An 18,341-nucleotide genomic window follows, 5' to 3' on the forward strand; every position below is an offset into this window, starting at 1 on the left:
TTTTATCTTTTTATTTATGTTTTTGTTGTATTGATATCAAAAATTAATAATTCTTGATAATTTTGATTGAAAATTGTAAAAAATATATATGAAAGATTTATAATTTCTTAACCATGATTAGAAGAGGTCGCAAAACATATCATATTTGTGTAAAGATGGATGAAAAGATTCCCTTCTTAAGAGAAAAGTGTTAAGGAACTAGTGTATTATTTTTATTTGTATCAATTATTGTTATTAAAAATTTTGATAATGTAACTTAAGATAAAATAACTTTACATACAAGGGTGTTGTTTTAAAGACCTAAGATGAAATAATGCTCACAAAAATATTAGAAATCCATGATAAGGATGGCCCACACACAGAATGTTACGAGGATGAATTTCTTTCGAGCCCTAGAAGATTGATGTAGAAAATGTTTTTAGAAAAATAAATATGTTTTTTAGTTAATTTTATTTTTTATTTTTTGTTCATTATTATTAAGTTTTCCTAGTTTTTTTATTTGAATGAAATAATTTTTTCATTCAATATTAGTAAAGTTTTTAGTTTTTCTATATAAAAAGCTTCAATAGTTTTTGATAAGCAAACACTTATAAAATTTGAATATCTTAAATGCGAAGACCATGAAAACTGAGAGTCTGAGACAGTCGTCGAACAGAAAGTCGCCCCTTTGTTTTTGGCTCAACGTTTCCACAAGCACCACAACAAAGAGCCCTTCATCTTAGAGCGACGAGGAATTGGGCGGGCGCTTAACTTTCGAAAAGAGCCAAGAGACAAGCTCGATCCGCCGCCACAGAAAAGTAGTTGAGCAAAACATGTGGCTTTCCTAGACCCTCCTCCGCTCGATTCGCCACAAGCTTGATCTTAGAGCATGAATTTAAAAAAAAAAAAAAATCATACGAACGTCCATGGGTAGGCATGCCCATATTTAGCATCCATTTTTATATGAATTTCAATTCAGCTCAGCCCTGGCATTCAGAGTAGGCGTGGCCGTGTCTAGCTGTGCTTCTGATTATGCTCTTAAAAAAGATATGGACTGTAAAAAAGTGTTCACTCGGCATTGAAGCTCAAAATAGCTATATGTTTGAGCCCATCTTAACCGTACATACTACATACAGCCTATATTAAACAACTTGATGGGATTCTCTCGTAAGAACTTCTTGATGGATTCTTTACTCAATGTTAGTGCATATGCTGGAAAACAACTAATGAACAAAATCCATACCAGAGTAGTCAACTTGAATGATATAAATAGGTGTTTAATACATACAAATTCAAACCATAGAATTCACTTGTGTGTTGATAAAATTACATATTCAAATTGAAGAATTATCTTGTCTATTGACATAGATAAATACAAAAAATCAGAGAATTATAATCATAAATCCATAATCAAGAACTCGATCTAAATACATTAGCAAAGTAGTCAACTTTTTAATCGGGATAAGTATCATAAAGATTTTGATGATTTTGGTTATCATGAAATAAATGTAAATTATTAATTTATAATATTTATTTTAATGATAATTATATTAATACTGATAGCATAATCAATGCTATCAATAACAATGATAAAGTCATCAATGGTGTGCTCATTGATGAGTTAATGAAATTTACTCAACAAAAGAAAATTGTTCCTTTAGGCTATTTAGATTCTTTTTTTATTACAAGTTTACTATTATCATAAAGATAAATTTGTTCAAAAATTAGGTGAATAAAACACATGTTGAAAAAATAATTTTGAAGTTCGCAATTTATTAATCCAGAAACCAGTTAAAGAAAAATTATTTGTTGATTGATGTTTCTCATACAAAATTTAACGGGAAGAAATTATAGTTGATATTTAAAATTATTATACATCCAAAGCAAGAAAAAAAAACGAGTTAAAAAATCTTAATTAGACTTTTACGAGACCAAGACAAGATTAATTTAAATTTAAATGCTAGTTTTTTTTAATTTAAAGAGTCTGATGCAAGCGAATTTTAAAAGAAAATTACTTTTCCTTGACAATTTTTATTTATTTTTTATTTAGTTTAGCTTAACAATTTTACTATTTCTAGTTTGTTTAATACTTTTACTACCTTTTATTTTCTAGTTTATCTAGAGTAGTTTTTTTGGTTTATTTAAGTAGCTCTAAACTTTTTAAAGAGAGGGGGCTATATAAAAAGAATATTTCATTTTTAAATCTTAAATTAAGATATTTTTAGTTATGACTTTATTCAACGTATTTTTATGCAATTTGTACTTATGTTGATTCCATCTACCCCTGTCGTTGTTCAAAGCCGCTGGAGAAGTCGAAATCTTTAAGTTTTTTATTCAGAATTTTAGTGGTCTGGACTAGCCTAGATTGAGCGGGTGGGATATTAAAGAGATATTTAACCTCAAAATATTAGTTAAATTGAATACTGTTAGCGAAACACTATATGGGACAGTGGCACGGTCATGGATGTCAAGGACCAATGGGAGGTGGACGGGTCTGTTTGCGGGTACTAGCCCACGTAACCCCACTCCCAGCCAATTTCCTGGGATAATTATAAATACCCATTCTGACAGATAATCCATTATTGGGCTCAAAGGACATTTTCCATTGGTGATGGATGATGATGGTTTATCCAGTAGCTAGGGTTTTTATTCATGTACACTCTATGATCTTGGGTTGATCATTATTACGCTTATATTTACAATTCCTGATCGCATTTGTTCCTATAATTTTAGCTTTTGATTATATTTGTCCCTCTGGTTTCATATCTTAGCACCCAGCAAAAAAGAATCTTCACAGTACAAGCATGAGATCATTTTCAGCCCATCAAAATCTTGCCCTCTGCAGTTTTCTCAATATGACAGACTCGTCAATGGGGTAAGACCTTGCCTATGTTTTCAAGTGTTGGAATCAAAAGTTACCTTTTCTCGAACTTAGCTGACTGACAGTTGAAGCATTTCTTGTACTAGACTTTGTCAATGGCACAGCCTGAAAGGGGAAGATAGAGTTGACAAAAATGAGACTCCATGCTCACAAAATTCCAGGACCTCTGCTTTAGACTTTAACATGTTTGTAAATCACGACTTAACAAGCAGAGCAGCAATGGTCAAATTTTCTTATCATTCCTTGAAGCCTCCGCTCCAGATCTCCCCAACCTTTTCAACATGTGGATACAGGTCAGCTCCTCTCCTTGGTGTTCTTCAACAAAGTTCTGATCCGAGACTTCTGCATGAAACCAAACAATTCAGCAAGAACAATAATTCGCTGCAATCAGAAACACTACTTTGTTCAACAACATAGCCTATAAGGTTTTGCAACTCGTGAGAGCGACATTGTTCCATAACTGTCAGTAGCACTTCGCATCTAAAATTATAGAGTGTATAGAAATCAAAGCACACGCCATTTAAGCTTTACACATAGACAGAACTATTGCATCTGCCGAAATTTTTGCTTTCGACTCCACATGATCTGAAATAAGAGGGGGGAAACTGATAACCTTCCTTGAACATTGACATAAAACAGTAAAACAGAAAACTAGTTTATCCATATCAGAGTTGTAGCCAAAGATCAGTGTAAAATATGAGAAGCCGGAAAAGTCAATTACATTGTCCATAAGGTGAGCAGTGAATGTCATGGAGCTGTGACTAACGAACACAAAAACATTAGTTTGATATAACAGCGGACGAGACACGATAATGATGCAGGTCCTTGCACAACTGTTATGCAACAAGGCAATTAGTCAATTTGTAGCACGACTAGGCAATCTTTAACGGATGAGAATACATGCATAGAGAAATTTCAGATACAACTGTAAACTAATTGATACCTATGGTGCTGCCAATAGAATTCTGATAGCATAAGCAGCACATGGAGTGTTGTTCTGAACTTCTTGCCAATCCACAGGAGACAGTTGCATTCTCTCTTACACGAATCCCCCCACCACAAGATGCAACATGTCCTTGAAGATCATGATGTGCCGCCTCCCACTGGTTTGTCCACCTAGTTGTCTCCTCGATAAAATGAGAGTCAGCTGTACTTTCCAACAATGGCTCATTCCTCTTCTTCTCCCATCTACAATGTCGCAGAACCGTGAACTGAAACATAACCAAGGAAGCACAGAACAAAAAAAAAAAAATTAACCTCCGAAAACAAGGGAATTCGAGAGTTGAAATACCAAGATTTAAATCCGCTAACCTGGGGTTTCGATGAACACGGCCTCCCTCCCATCTCTCGCAACCAACCACGCAAACTAAAGGAATGGCGCAATTGCTTATTAACAAATGAAGCTTCTAATGAATCAAGATACAACCTATGTTTCTCATCTGTCCACGCAGCAGATGGACCCTGACCCTGCTTTAAAAATAAAATTAAAAAAGAAAAAGAATACTAAAAATTTACCACCAGGTGATAGAACACAAGAACTAATCAGCTAATTACGAATGATTAAGACTAATTTTCACGTTAAAAGCAAGCTACAACAACAACAACGAGTTAAGGAAATTAATTAACTCGCTAACAAATTTCCAAAATCTGACATGATGGAAAAAAATTCCTTTTTCTCTTCCTGGCGTAAAATTTGACTGTTTTTGATAATAAAACTCTAACAAAAATTAGATAATAAATTATATAAGAAAAATTAAAAATAGCGAAAACTCACATATCCTGCAAAAACAAATAAGCGCTGCAAATCAAGGATTGTCGCACAAGCTTTTCTACGTGATCCTTAAGTTCGTTTCCAAAGAAAGCAATAAATTAAGATCGAGTAACGTTACCGGTCTTGCATTGGCATTGTCAACGGATAAACCAGAGGATTCCGAGTTCGCCCGAGTCAACTCACTATTACTCTTCTTCTTCTGATCCGGTAATGGAATGTCCCCTCTGAGATTCCCCTCCTCCATTTATCCGTTAACCGTTTTTTTTCTTTTTTACGCCTTTTTTTTTTAATCTCAGAAATGTGAAAATCGTTTTCCTTTAATTTCGCTGGATTTTAATTAGAGAAAAAGAGAGAAAGAGGCCGAATTATTTTTTCTTGTTTAGGAAAACAGAGAAAGAGAGATGAAGGTTGTTCATTCTCATTTCATCTTGAATGGCAGAAAAATTTCATATAAATTTTGAAAATAGAATAAAATAAAATAATTTTTATTTCATTTTAAATCTCCGTTCTAGATTTTTCGGTTAAATTTCAGCCAAAATTTTCTGGTTTTATTCCACACATTCCGTTCTGCTCTTAAAAAGTCATTGAATCAAATTAAATCTTATTCAATTTAATCAATTAAACCACCCAAATATAAAAAACTCTTTTTCATAACAATTTTCAATAACAATGATATTAATAATAATATTGAAAATTATTATTAGTATTTTCATTAATAATAATATTAATTTTTTAAAATTATATTTATCACTAATATATATGGTTTATATTCATGTTTTTTTTTCATGTTTATACTTTATAGTAATTTGAGCAAATTAAGGGATGTTTTAAATTCCATTAGCCTTGATAACATCTAACTTTATATTTAAAATATTTGTGTTAAAATATTTTACTTTCATAATATTTTGATATTTTATTTAAGTTGAATTATTTTAAATTAAAGATCTATTTAATCTTAACTATTTAGAAATATTTTAAATTTTAAAATTATATATGTTTAGTATTGTGTTTATATTATATAATTTATAATTAATTTATATATATATATATATATATTATTCCAATTAAAAAAACATAACACTTATTAAAACGGAATTAAGGAGGCATGACAACGCTTTTACAAATGTAAGATTGTAAGGGTGACATTATCAGAGCTCGATAGTTTGTTGATTCAATTGAAATAATATCTGTAGCGGAGGGATGTTAGTTTAGTTTTCCAAAACAGAAAAAACTTCAAAACGCAAACCCTCCCGCCACCTTAATTTTGCTATCTACACGCAACACCGGCCTAATTGTTTGTCTAGATCAGCTTCTTCTACTTCGTCGCTTTTGTCTAATTCAGGTTATTTTTATTTTTTTTCGCGTGTGTTTATCGTGTTATAGCCGTTAGATTTGGTTTTGATTTGTCGGCGGGTTTTTTGGCAGGCGATGATCCTGAGACTGTTAAGATGAGGCTGAGCATGTTCGGTCAGGCCATTTTCAGGGGAACCATATTGATGTGTTTTAATCTAGGAATTTACATGGAGATTAAAAAAATAGGTTTACCGTATTTTTTTTTACTTTTTTTTATTCACGTGAGGTGTCCGGGCCAACTTACTCGCACCACGACTATTCCCCACAGCTCACTGGACATCCTGCAAGTCCAGGGGTAGGTTAGGCATCGCAGGGATGACAGACGTGCATATAAAGAGTCGAACCCGGGATAGAAACAAAACAAGTCACACGATTAACCACAATAACTAAGCTCTCAAGTGCGTATACCATATTTTATAGTATACGTGTTAAAAATATCAATATACAGTATCTAGCAGCACTAAGTTCGGAAAAAGGAAGCTAGGCCTTAAACAAACCTTTGTACCTGAATAGTTGCCTTGAATTTCGATTTGTTTTTTTATTAAAATTTAATTATTTTGTTATTTTAATATTTGTAAATTGTTTTAATATATTAATATTAAAAATAATTTTATTAAAAAAACAAGTGCTTTTATACGCTTAGGCGCATCGAAATCCAATCAATTGACCATATTTATTATAACACGTGTCTCCGTGCTTCTTCCTTGGACCGGCGGGCAAACACTGTGCAATCATTGTTGTTCCCCGTTTTCTACGTGCATAATATCATGCCATTTATCAAGAAATAGAAAATGTTGGCGTGGCTTGTTTTCGGCCTCACATGCTTTCCTCTCGCTCAGACTTGGGAGTCAGCGGGTGGAAGAAGGATTCTCTTCTTGATATGCATGGAATATCATTTGCCCATCCAACGACATGCGCCTTGGACAAGCCAAATTGAAAGTGTTTGTTTTACTCGAAATTAGGGTGGTGTCGTTTCCTCTTCTTCTTCTTCTTTAATTATTCTCACTTCATTATTTATTTTAGAGATTGAACTAACCTTATTTAATATGTTTTTTCAATTTTTATTAAAATCTTAAAAACAACGATTTTTAAGACGGACCTTCTTAATATTTTTTTTAGAAAACAATACACCAGAAAAATATTAGACTACGCCTAGATATCTTTTACTTTATTTTAAAAAATACAAGTTATATACTTTTTTTATCACAAACTTCACGTGGAATTGGTAAATATTGTAAATTTTATGAACACGAATGAATCACAATCTTATTTTTTTTTGCTCTTATTTCAGAGATTATACATTATAAATCATATATTATTACTACCATTACATTAGTATTTTATGACATAAGTACTTTGCTGGTAAAGTTACATCAAAATAAAAAGTAATCATAGGTATTAATGTTTTTATTAAAATGAATGTTTAAATCAGTTTACGCGCATCTCAATTAATCCCACGCGTTCTAAAGTTAACAATTATATAAATCTCTAGTGATCATTATATTAGTAACCACAAAGTTCAAACCTGAAACTATAGGAGAAGCAAATTTATAGATGTTAATTTTAATTCGGTAACTCAAATGCTTGAAATTTATTTTTTAAAACATGTATTGCTTGAAATTCATTTTTTAAAACATATATTTAAGTGTAAGATCTAAAGCAATAGAAGATAAAAAATAATTCTCAAAATACAACTTTTTTTTTCTATTAATACTTTTTTCATCTGATCGCTATTATTCTGAAAAGAAAAAAAAAGTATTTTAAAATTAAAATCATAAAGTGGAATAACACCGCTCCCACTTTCACAAGATGAAGGCCCGCCATCCCATTTTGTTTATTACAGTCCTTTCAATGTTGATGAAATAAATGGAGGACCGACACGTGGTGCTCTGGAACTTTCCTTGAGCTCAAATTCAAAACAGTAAGTAATACGGGAACACAAACATGCCTGGTCCATTTCCATATCAATCGCACCTGATATCATCAAACCCATCCACGCATGATCTCATACTATCGACGGTTGACATTCAGTCGTACCTGCACCAACTCGCATACAATCCCCACTACTACAAACCAATAAAATACCAAAACCCTCACCATCAAGCACAAATCAACGGTCAAGAGCAACCCACCTTGCCTCTCCCTGCCGGACACGCGTCAACTCAGCATTTCAACTGCTGCCCCATTGGACCACGTTGCGAGATCTCCAATGATCATGTTTCCAAATCAATAAATAAATAAATAAAGTAAAAATCTTTTGTAGCTCCTTAAATTGGCGACTCGTGTTTAGGGGCACTAGACACTTGTCGCCTCCACCAGCCAGCGAAGTAAGCCACCAAAAAAAGACACTACACTCTCACTACTCGCTTCGATTTTTATATTCTTAGAAGAAAAAAACAATTAAAGGTAATAAAAATAAACTATCCATTTCTCTTAATAATTTTATTGTCCCTTGCCGTGGCTGTCTATCTCCCTTCTACTAGCACAGTGTTTGTTTTCACTTTTTTTTTTTTTTTATTGTCTCTCGTATTTCTTCCTTTTTTCTTTCTCAAAAACTCTCTTTTTTTGTAGATTTTAATTTAATAATTTCATCAATTGATAGATTCAATATTGTTTAACGTGGTTTGAGTGGGCTCTTATCCCCCCCCCCACCCTGGTTTTGGGTGCTGAAAGTCGAAATATTGTTATAAAATGAGTTGTTTGGACTTTCATTAGTGTAATTTCTTTGTTGGTTTAATTTTTTACTTGGTATTGGTATTTTTTATTTGGAAAATGGGTTGGTCTTGGCTAGTTTTTACGGGTCTAAAGCTTGATCCTTTTTGCTTAATTTATGGGTATTTGAGTTAGGGATGTGATATTATCAGCACAGAAGCATGGAAAGTATCAAACCTGGAAGCTGCTATTTGTATGTTATCTTCTTCTTTTTTTTTTGCAGTTTTAATGAACGTTTGGATCTGAAATTGAGGAGAGAACATGAAAATTGCTTCAGTTTTAGTTTAGTTTGATCTCTATTTATTGGATAATAACTCTGCAGGGGTGTTTTTCTTATTCTAGAACTCTACTTCATTGTGCTTTGTGCTATCATAGATTCCTGGAAGTGGGATCGTTTCATCTGCGTGTGTGGGTGTTAAGTCTTGTAATTGCATGGATTCGACTCTTTGAGGCCATGCATTAGTGTGTGCTTCTTTTTATGAAAATTGGATGCTTTTTGAAAGTTTAGCCTTGGTCTAACAGATTCAAAGATTGCACAGTTTGTTTTCTTATGCCCTGGGAAGTGGTGTCTGTAGGAGCTTTAAATCTTGATACCTTTTTTTTTCAAGCCATGGCTTGGCTTGTTTTTGTCCAATTGGATTTTTGAAGTAACTGTGCAGTTGATGTATAGTTTTATGCTCATGCTTACTTGAACTTGGGTCTTAAAATTTGTGTAGTTGGACCGAGAATGGAAAAACTGTAACTTTTACTCCTATATGACTTGGTTTAGTGATTTTTTCTTATCTCAATTTACGTAGGCGGAGTGAGATTCCATTTTGATCTTCTTTAATTTTATAAAAGTTCCAGAACTACTTGATTTAGTCAGCTGTGGCCGCCACTTGAAGATTTTCAAAAATGGACTCTCAATGGGACTACAAGAACTTTGGAAATGCCCCACCAGGACAAAGCAGCGTCACAAAGCCACAAGAGAATCCTTTCTTGATCCGCCAGTCTTCAGTGTACTCGTTAACCTTCGATGAGTTCCAAAATACCTGGGGTGGTGGGCCGCGGAAGGATTTTGGATCAATGAACATGGAAGAACTATTGAAAAACATATGGACTGCCGAAGAGACTCAAGCAATGACAAATACACTTGGTGTGGGGAGTGAAGGAAGTGCCCTGGGTGGGAATTTGCAGAGACAAGGATCTTTAACTTTGCCTAGGACACTAAGTCAAAAGACTGTTGATGAGCTTTGGAGAGACCTGATCAAAGAAACTAGTGGTGCTGCTGAAGATGGGAGTGGTAGTGCGGGATCCAATTTACCACAAAGGCAACAGACTTTAGGAGAGACAACTTTGGAGGAGTTCTTGGTTAGGGCCGGGGTAGTGAGAGAGGATACTCAACAAATTGGAAGGCCTAATAATAGTGGATTCTTTGGTGAACTATCCCTGCTAAACAACAACAACGACTCTAGTTTGGCCATTGGGTGTCAACAGCCAAATGGAAACAATGGGCTCATGGGAACTCGGAGAATGGAGAACAATGGTAATTTAGTTGCTAACCAGCCTCCTAGTTTAACACTCGATGCAGGTGGAATCAGACTCACTCAGCAACTACCGCAGTCACGGCAGCTGTCACAGCAGCAGCAGCTGCTCTTCCCCAAGCCTGCAGCAACTGTGGCATTTGCATCCCCTTTACATTTGTCAAACAATGCTCAGCTTGCTAGCCCTGGAGTGAGACGATCGGTTGTTGGAATTGCAGACCGATCTGTGAACAGTGGTCTAGCTCACAGTGGAGGAATGAGAATTGTTAGTTTAGCAACTGGAGGCGTTACAATTGCAACAGGATCTTCTGCAAATAGGGTATCACCGGATGTGATTGCGAAGAGTAATGCTGATACATCTTCACTATCGCCAGTTCCATATGTATTTAGCCGGGGAAGAAAAGCCAGCACAGCTCTGGAGAAGGTTGCTGAGAGAAGGCAGAGGAGAATGATTAAAAACAGAGAATCAGCTGCAAGATCACGGACTCTCAAGCAGGTTAGTTTAGTGACTGACCTATTACACATCTTTCAGCTTCTGAATATTCCCTTCTGTGTTGTTTTTGTACTTTAATATTTGCCCCTTTGGTACTTTAAAGCTGATCAAGGAGCTATTTGTGTTTCAGGTTGTAATTTTTACATGTCTCCATTGTTTTTGCTTGTAGTTTTAGAGGTCTAGTTTGATGCCTTAGTGACATTACTTGGCGCTTCCACACATGGATTTAGGTATTTTGTTTGACTTTGTTGACACGGGCGCATCGTATCATTGAGTTTTAATTGAATCATCAACTTTTTTTCTTTCCTCTTCAAGATGCTGATAAATAGGCAAATTCTGCCTGTGCTGTATTTCAGAATGCCAGATTATTATCTAGTTCTAATGACCATTTATATCATACAAGTGCATAAGTGTGTGGTTGGTAGTAGATGTCAACCTCTCTTTTCTTTAAATGACAAGCAACAGGTTTTGGCTTTACTTAGTTTCCCCATTAAACCTTACTCGTACCTATAAAAATGAATACACCATAGTAAATGATTAATTTCGAACTTAAGTGTTCTTCTTAAGATGTGTTGGCACTTGGCAGCTTTCCAGTATAGTGTGGTGAAAAGCACTGCAAACTATTTGATGGGAATCAGTTGAGGCTTTGCTCCTGGGGGTCCCCTCTCTTAGCAGTTTTTTTAGCATGCTGGTTTCAAGCATCCATCAATATGATTTATATAATGTTCCATCTCAAGTTGGACACACAAAATTTTGCTGCTCCCAGGTCCAAGAAACTTTTATTGTTTAGTGAGTTTTTATGTGATTGAGGTGATGACTGAACATTAATCTTCAAGTGAGAAAGCTGCTTGAAACTTCATGTTACTTTCTGCTTTTGGGTTTTGCAGGCCCATACACAAAAGCTGGAAGCTGAAGTTGCAAAACTCAAAGAACTGAATGAAGTATTACAGAGAAAACAGGTATGCTCTTTTCTATAAAAAAATCTTGGAACTTGATGTGTGGCAAACTTGCTTGACCAAACCTTGGTTGCTGCAGGCTGAAATAATTGAAATGCAGCAAAATCAGGTATGGCCTCTTTTCTAGAATCACTGCAGTTTGTATTTTTGGATGGCAGTCACGGTGTTGTGCAATTTCCATCTTCTTTGTTCAGATAGTTTGTTTACTTCTTCCATGTCCTATCTCAAATATATATTTATGTGTTATCACTGAAACAAGATGTCTCCTAACTTCTTACATAATTGCTTTCTTAAATGATCTGAGGTAGTTCAAAGCTCACTGGCTATATTAATCCTTGCAATTGATGAGTTGCATTCTTTTTTGAATAACGACTTCACATTGTGACCTAAGCTTTGAGCAATGACATAGGTTGCAACAGTAAAGGGAAAAAATGTAGATAGCAATGAAGCAAAAGAAGGTAGATAAGGAAGTTGATAGGATGCTCAAGTACATTACCGCACCTCTTCCCTACATAGCCTTCATAATAGTCACAAGGTGTCATAGTTCCTGATTAAACTAAGAACAGGAGTCGAATTGTGCTACTCAATTAAGTAGTTGTAAAATCTGAAAATTATGTGCATCAACATTGGTATGGTGAGGGGAATATGATTACTCTCTGTTTTTTCAGTTCTTCGAGACGAAGAAAGCTCAATGGGGAGGTAAAAGACAATGCTTGCGAAGGACATTGACAGGGCCTTGGTAGAGTTGATAAATTGATTGTGGGTAGCAGAAGCAGTGTTTGAGCATGCATTCTTAGCCATTTGTGTGGTGAGCATGGAGGTGGGCTCCTGAGTGTTACAATGTTAGCCTAAAAACTTTAACAAATTTGCCTTTTGTGTCACCGAGATTGGATTTCTATGTCCTAATGTTTCTGGAAGATGGATGCATACCTAACAGGTGTAGCTAGCCTATGCAAGCAGTATGCTATTGATTCGGTAGCGTGGTCATATTTTATTTTGGCAATTGGTATAAACTGTATTCTGGCATGAAAGTTCCAGGCTTTCCATTTTCTTTTAACAAACAGTGAATATCAATGATCAGAGTTGCCTCAAATTAGCTTGCACCAACCGATGACACTAAAACAAAGCTTCCAGCTCTTTAATTTTGGGTTTAACCAAGTATAAAAATTAGTGTTCAAGGGGGTGAAAAAATTAACCTTCTACCTTTCACCCTCCTTTTCTTTTGGCCGTGAAAGAACTCAAAAACGCAAAAAATAGGTTTCTTCGGCAGAAAGGAAATTGAGGAATAAAGTTTGCCCAGGTTTCGAGAAAAAAGCTCTAGCAGAAAAAGAAAAGGTGATGGTTCAGTTAGACCCGCAGCCCGTTAGACCTTTGCAGTGAAAGGAATAACAAAGGAACGTGTTAATCTAACATTCCATTTTTATCAAAGATCAAGCAGATTCTGTTTTCCCAGTTGCTATCTGTTTGAAAAGTGCTGCTATGACAATGAAAGCGTCTGTGGAGCTTATGCATATATTTTTATGTTCCTTTTGCTTTAATTCCAAGTCGCCCATGAATTTCTAATAACTTATTAACACGGACGCTTTGATGAAATGATTGATTATCTTATTCTTTTCAAGTGCAAACAAAAAATTTTATGCATATATATAATAAAATAAATTGAAAATTATGTGTGTTAATAAATCAAAAAAATAATTATTAAAAATAAAACTGGAAAAATAAAAAAACATATATAAATTAAGATATTTAATCTCGTAAAATAGGATATTTATCCGATTGTGTTTGCTAAATTTTATTAATTAAAATAATTTTTTTTATTCAATCAAACGATAATAAAAATAAAGACATACATTAAATTACTTAAATAGAATAAAAGGAAAAAAAATATACTATGTAAGGTTGCACATATTAAAAATATTATATAAAAATAAAGTTTTTTTATTTTCAAAAATAAAATTTATCTATACAAAAAAATAAAAAAAAATTATAGATGAATCAGAAAAATAACTTCAAAAATTAAACACACAAAATAAATTTATAAAAATCTATATCCGAAAAAGGTAAAATAAAAAATATGTAGGATTTTTTTAATCCAAAATAAAAACCCTAACCCAAAACAGATTCAACATAAGTAAAAACATAAAAAACTAACAATCTCTCAAGAAAAATGGATCAAACACAGAAAGAATAAAGAACATGACATAAACTTAAACCCAACAATTGAACATCAAACAATACCATATTTCAAGCAATAAAAAGCAAGGTTTTAATCGCAATCAAGTATAGATCAAGATTCAAATGTTAGTTTGCTTTTATTATTCCTCAAACATCATGATTTTGTCAAAAATAGGTTTCGGTTCAAAGTCGAAACCCTAATATTAAAACCCACAAAACATATTATCAATGCCTAAAAACCATAAATTATTTACTAATAATGATATGCGAACTTACAAAAACTAGAGTTAAAATAAAGCGAGACCTAAAACTAGCACCTAAAATAATGTTTATCGGATGAACATGAAGAACAAAAACCCAAATTTGCCTAGAAAACCCAATATATACTGCTAAACCTAAAAGACACTTTTTAGACCTCCAAACCAGATATTTTTGGCCTAAACAACCCACATTATCATAACCAAGCATACTTGAATTAAAAAAAACTAGTAAAAATAACAAATCATCATAAACATACATAAAATTCTAAGCTCCAAAACTATCTACCTAAAATAACTTACATATTTATGCAATTTAGATTCAAAATGTCTTCCTAAACCTTCAATCAAAACCAAATAAAACTCAGAAACCTAAAAACATGTAAAAAAATAAAATAAAAGAACATCAACCTTGCTAATATATTTGGCAAATTTCAAATCAAACTCAAATATAAACATAATGTATTAGAACAATCATTAACATGTCAACACATTCAAAACATTGCATTTAAACAACAAAAATCAATCCGACAAGCTTCATGAACTTCACTTTCAAGATTTGCAATGATATACCTTCCAAGTTTGAAATCTTCAAATAAGAATGGATTTCTAATGCTGCATTCCTTTTTTCTTCTCTCCAGGCCTAGCAAAAACGAACCAAATCCTTGAAATTGTGAACTTTATTGGATTATTTAAACCTTCACAAAAAAAAATTCCCCCTTTGTTTTTCCTTATCCCCCCCCTTAAATCCTCTAATTACCCCTCTTTTATAGGCGGATTCAGAGTTTCTAGATGATTTTGTTAGAGTTGTAACAAACCAAAACTAGACTGGTTTTACTACAAGATAAATGATTCTGGATTTAAGTGATTTTTTAACAAATTTGGAGGCCAGGGTGAAATATTTCTAACCTTTTGATCTTGAAAGAAAAATTTTAAATTCTTGATAAGAACCCTCTTAGAGTTTTGAAGTGTGAACACAAAAAAAAATTATGTGGTATTGTGCAAATGGATGTCTTAGTTAAGACTGATTGAGTTGATCACTTTCATAGCTTCGCTGGAGCAACACCAACACCAACGTTACCTAATACCACCTGATCAAGGTAGAGGGGGTGCATACCTTTATGTTGGATCCAATCTTGCTCAATTTAGACGTTTGTAGCTCCACATTTGTTCGTTTAAAAACGCTAACCCGATCAACATAGAATCTAAAAATGCAGGTTTGGTTGACCGTGGAAAAGATGTCATCAGAGAAAATAGGATGTAAACGTTTGATTTCATAAAAATAGGGTTGTAGAGAGGTGTTTCTCAGTTAAATGATGATTGTTATAGCCTTAGAAGTGGTTGAAAACACCATAATCATTCACCTGAAAGTGCTTACTTGATCAACTAAAACTGTAAAAAAAGAAGAAGCATAGTAGCTGAACGACATCATTAAGCTTCCCTACAAATTAAGATTTTTTAATTTGGAATTCGACAAACTTTAATTTAATCCTTATTCTTCCCTTTTTTTTTAATTTCACCTGTAAGTTCTTTCTAAACTCCTAATTTCATGTAATTTCACCTCTATCAAACTCAATTACTAGCCCTAAATTTGAGTGTCTTTTACAATATGATCATTGGTTTTTGATTTGTTCAATTGGATCCCAACTAACCATCAAACTTTTAATTTTTTTCAATTTAGTCCCTGATTTCAACAATTTCAAACTTTGAAGTCTTGTTTTCCTTACAAGTTGGTCCTTGATTTTGAATTTCTTCAATCAAGTTTCTAATTGCCCATCAAACTTCAATATTTATACAATTAAGCCTTTGATTTGACCAAATCAACTCTTAAAATTTGCATTTTGGCCCCCTAGACTTTAATTTCTTCCAATTAAAGTCTAAATTGACTTCAAGAATTATTTTTCCTTGCAAGTAAACCCTTAATAAATTCAATTTGAGTGTCTTTTACAATATGGTCCTTGATTTTTTATTTGTTCAATTGGATCCCAATTAACCATCAAACTTTTATTTTTTTTAATTTGGTCCCTGATTTCAACAATTTCAAACTTTGAAGTCTTGTTTTCCTTACAAGTTGGTCCTCAATTTTGAATTTCTTCAATCAAATCTCTAATTGCCCATCAAACTTTAATATTTATGCAATTAAGCTTCTGATTTGACCAAATCAACTCTTAAAATGTGCACTTTGACTCCAGACTTTAATTTCTTCCAATTAAAGCATAAATTGACTTCAAGAATAAATTTTCCTTGCAATTAAACCTTGAAAAATTCCAATTGAGTCCTTAAACATACAATTTTGAATTTTCCTCCTAAAAAAATGAATTTTCTTTGTCAATAAGGCAAAATTTTGAATTTTGTATATTTTGACCCTCCTCAACCAATCTTTGGTAATTTCCTAGGAGTTCTGGTATGTTCTTCTAAACTGATATATTTGTCTTTTTTTTTGTTTTTCTTCCAACACTTTTTTATATTTTTGTATCTCTTTTTTTTTTGAATTTTTTGTTCATGTGGGGCCTCAAAAATAAGTAACAACAATAAAAAAACCTCCAAATCCTATAAATGATAAAATATTACTTTTCTTCTTAAATTAAATCACATATATTATTTTAAGATAATTATAGAAATTTACTCAATTACTTCCCTTCTTAATTTTTTTTAGGTCTAAAATTGAAATTTTCTATATTAATTTCATGTGCAAAGGACCCAATCTTAGTTCATTCTACTCTCATACAACTGCAAATTTCTCTTTTACAATCATTACATCTCATGATCCACTGAGAAATTAATATTGAAAAACACCATATCTACATCAATATTGACCGTATCAACAATTACATTTGTTCTGGCAAGGCCCTTTTCATATTTGATAGAATTGGTGCGTTTTGGGGCAAACGCTTAGCTCAGATGCTCTGAATGCCATATTCACTTCTTTTGTTTTCAGGCTGTTAGTGTGTGCTGTCTCAAATCGAAATGCAAACAGGAAAAAGCAAGGAATTCATGCTTTCTTGTAAATATTATTGAGGCCTTTACCAACTCATGGCATGCTTATCTGCATTTGGATATGGCTGCATGGATTACAGTGGACTGAGCAGGAAATAGACAAATTCAAGGGAAAGATCACGGAAGCATACGGAAATAGACATTTCTGCTTCCTTGAACAGTCCCTCGGAAGACACAAAATACTAAGTTTTTATTTGGTGTTCGTGAATCTAATGTTATTTTTTAAAATAATTTTTATTTAAAATTATATTAAAATACTGTTTTTTTAATTTTTAAAAAATTATTTTTAATATTATCACATAAAAAAATTCAAAAACAAATGAATAATTAGTTTTAAACCAAAAAAATATTAACTGGGACTAGCAAAAATAATTTTAAAATATAAAAATAAACATGCTAGTAGAAAAGCAACTTGTGCATTAACTGGGACTAGCAAAAATAATTTACTGCAACTTTTGTTTCTAACTTTTAATAAAAGAAATCACCATTCAACTTGATTATAGTCATTGAAATGATATGCTTTTTCTTTGCATAAACGGACCCCTTCACGGAGGAATTCTTGCGTGACGTGACTGATTTTAGCATTGAACAAGTAACATATTCTTGCACCTCATACACCACAGTACGAGTCCGGATTTATACTCTCGTTACTCGTACTTGTTTGCAGCAACGAGAAAATATAGTCGGAAAATATTGCTGTAACAATTATATATAAGTAATAACACGAAAATTAACAAGAAGCGCCCGTGGCCTAATGGATAAGGCGTCTGACTTCTAATCAGGCGACTGTGGGTTCGAGTCCCACCGGGCGTGAGCTTTTTGAGTTTTTCATTAAATTTAAAATGTCATGTCAACCATTTTTATCGGTTGCAATTATTTTTTATTTAAAACATATATCAAAATATTTTTTTTTAATTTTAAAAAATTATTTTTAATATTAACGCATCAAAATGATATAAAAATATTAAAAAATATTAATTTTAAATAAAAAAATTTAAATTCTTATAAAAATATTTTTGAAACGCGAAAATAAATAGGGTTTAAATTGAATACTAACAATAATTTTTATATTAATAATAATACTTGAGTTAGTTTGAAATATTAGAGCTTTTATTTTGATTTGAAATAAAAAAAATTTAAAATGAGATACATTTTTCAATTTCTCATTAAAATAATAACATTAATTTTCTATATTTAAATGGAATTAATCATAATATTTGAGTTGGTTTGAAAAATAAAACTTT

The 18,341-nt window shown here is 32.8% G+C and overlaps 2 protein-coding genes and 1 non-coding gene across 10 annotated transcripts; 2 read left to right on the forward strand and 1 right to left on the reverse strand.

Moving 5' to 3' along the window:
• Positions 1-2,769: 2,769 nt before the first annotated feature.
• On the reverse strand, positions 2,770-5,039 carry LOC133698167 (cold-regulated protein 28-like). Of its 3 annotated transcripts, none has more exons than XM_062121012.1 (4): positions 4,750-5,039; positions 4,172-4,327; positions 3,804-4,071; positions 2,770-3,202 (listed from the first exon to the last, which is right to left on the reverse strand). In XM_062121012.1, the coding sequence occupies exons 1-4, from the start codon at positions 4,873-4,875 to the stop codon at positions 3,084-3,086; spliced, it is 669 nt and encodes a 222-aa protein (XP_061976996.1). In that variant the 5' UTR covers positions 4,876-5,039; the 3' UTR covers positions 2,770-3,083. The 3 variants fall into 3 exon arrangements, with proteins under 3 accessions (XP_061976996.1, XP_061976997.1, XP_061976995.1); XM_062121013.1 differs by having other exon boundaries at positions 2,770-3,199; positions 4,172-4,330; XM_062121011.1 differs by having other exon boundaries at positions 4,172-4,330.
• Positions 5,040-8,257: 3,218 nt separating this feature from the next.
• Positions 8,258-12,761, forward strand: LOC133699268 (ABSCISIC ACID-INSENSITIVE 5-like protein 7). Of its 6 annotated transcripts, none has more exons than XM_062122466.1 (5): positions 8,258-8,390; positions 9,537-10,715; positions 11,600-11,671; positions 11,748-11,777; positions 12,337-12,761. In XM_062122466.1, exons 2-5 carry the CDS (start codon positions 9,591-9,593, stop codon positions 12,409-12,411), a joined length of 1,302 nt encoding a protein of 433 aa, XP_061978450.1. In that variant the 5' UTR covers positions 8,258-8,390; positions 9,537-9,590; the 3' UTR covers positions 12,412-12,761. The 6 variants fall into 6 exon arrangements, 5 of the variants coding, with proteins under 5 accessions (XP_061978450.1, XP_061978447.1, XP_061978451.1 ...); XM_062122463.1 differs by having other exon boundaries at positions 8,264-8,390; positions 9,494-10,715; XM_062122467.1 differs by having other exon boundaries at positions 8,264-8,390; positions 9,543-10,715.
• A 5,076-nt stretch (positions 12,762-17,837) lies between these two features.
• Positions 17,838-17,910, forward strand: TRNAR-UCU (transfer RNA arginine (anticodon UCU)). Its single transcript has one exon. It is a non-coding gene; the product is annotated as a tRNA-Arg (tRNA).
• The last annotated feature ends 431 nt before the right edge of the window (positions 17,911-18,341 follow it).

Source organism: Populus nigra, chromosome 7 (genome assembly GCF_951802175.1).
Source record: "Populus nigra chromosome 7, ddPopNigr1.1, whole genome shotgun sequence".
Taxonomy (NCBI): domain Eukaryota; kingdom Viridiplantae; phylum Streptophyta; class Magnoliopsida; order Malpighiales; family Salicaceae; genus Populus; species Populus nigra.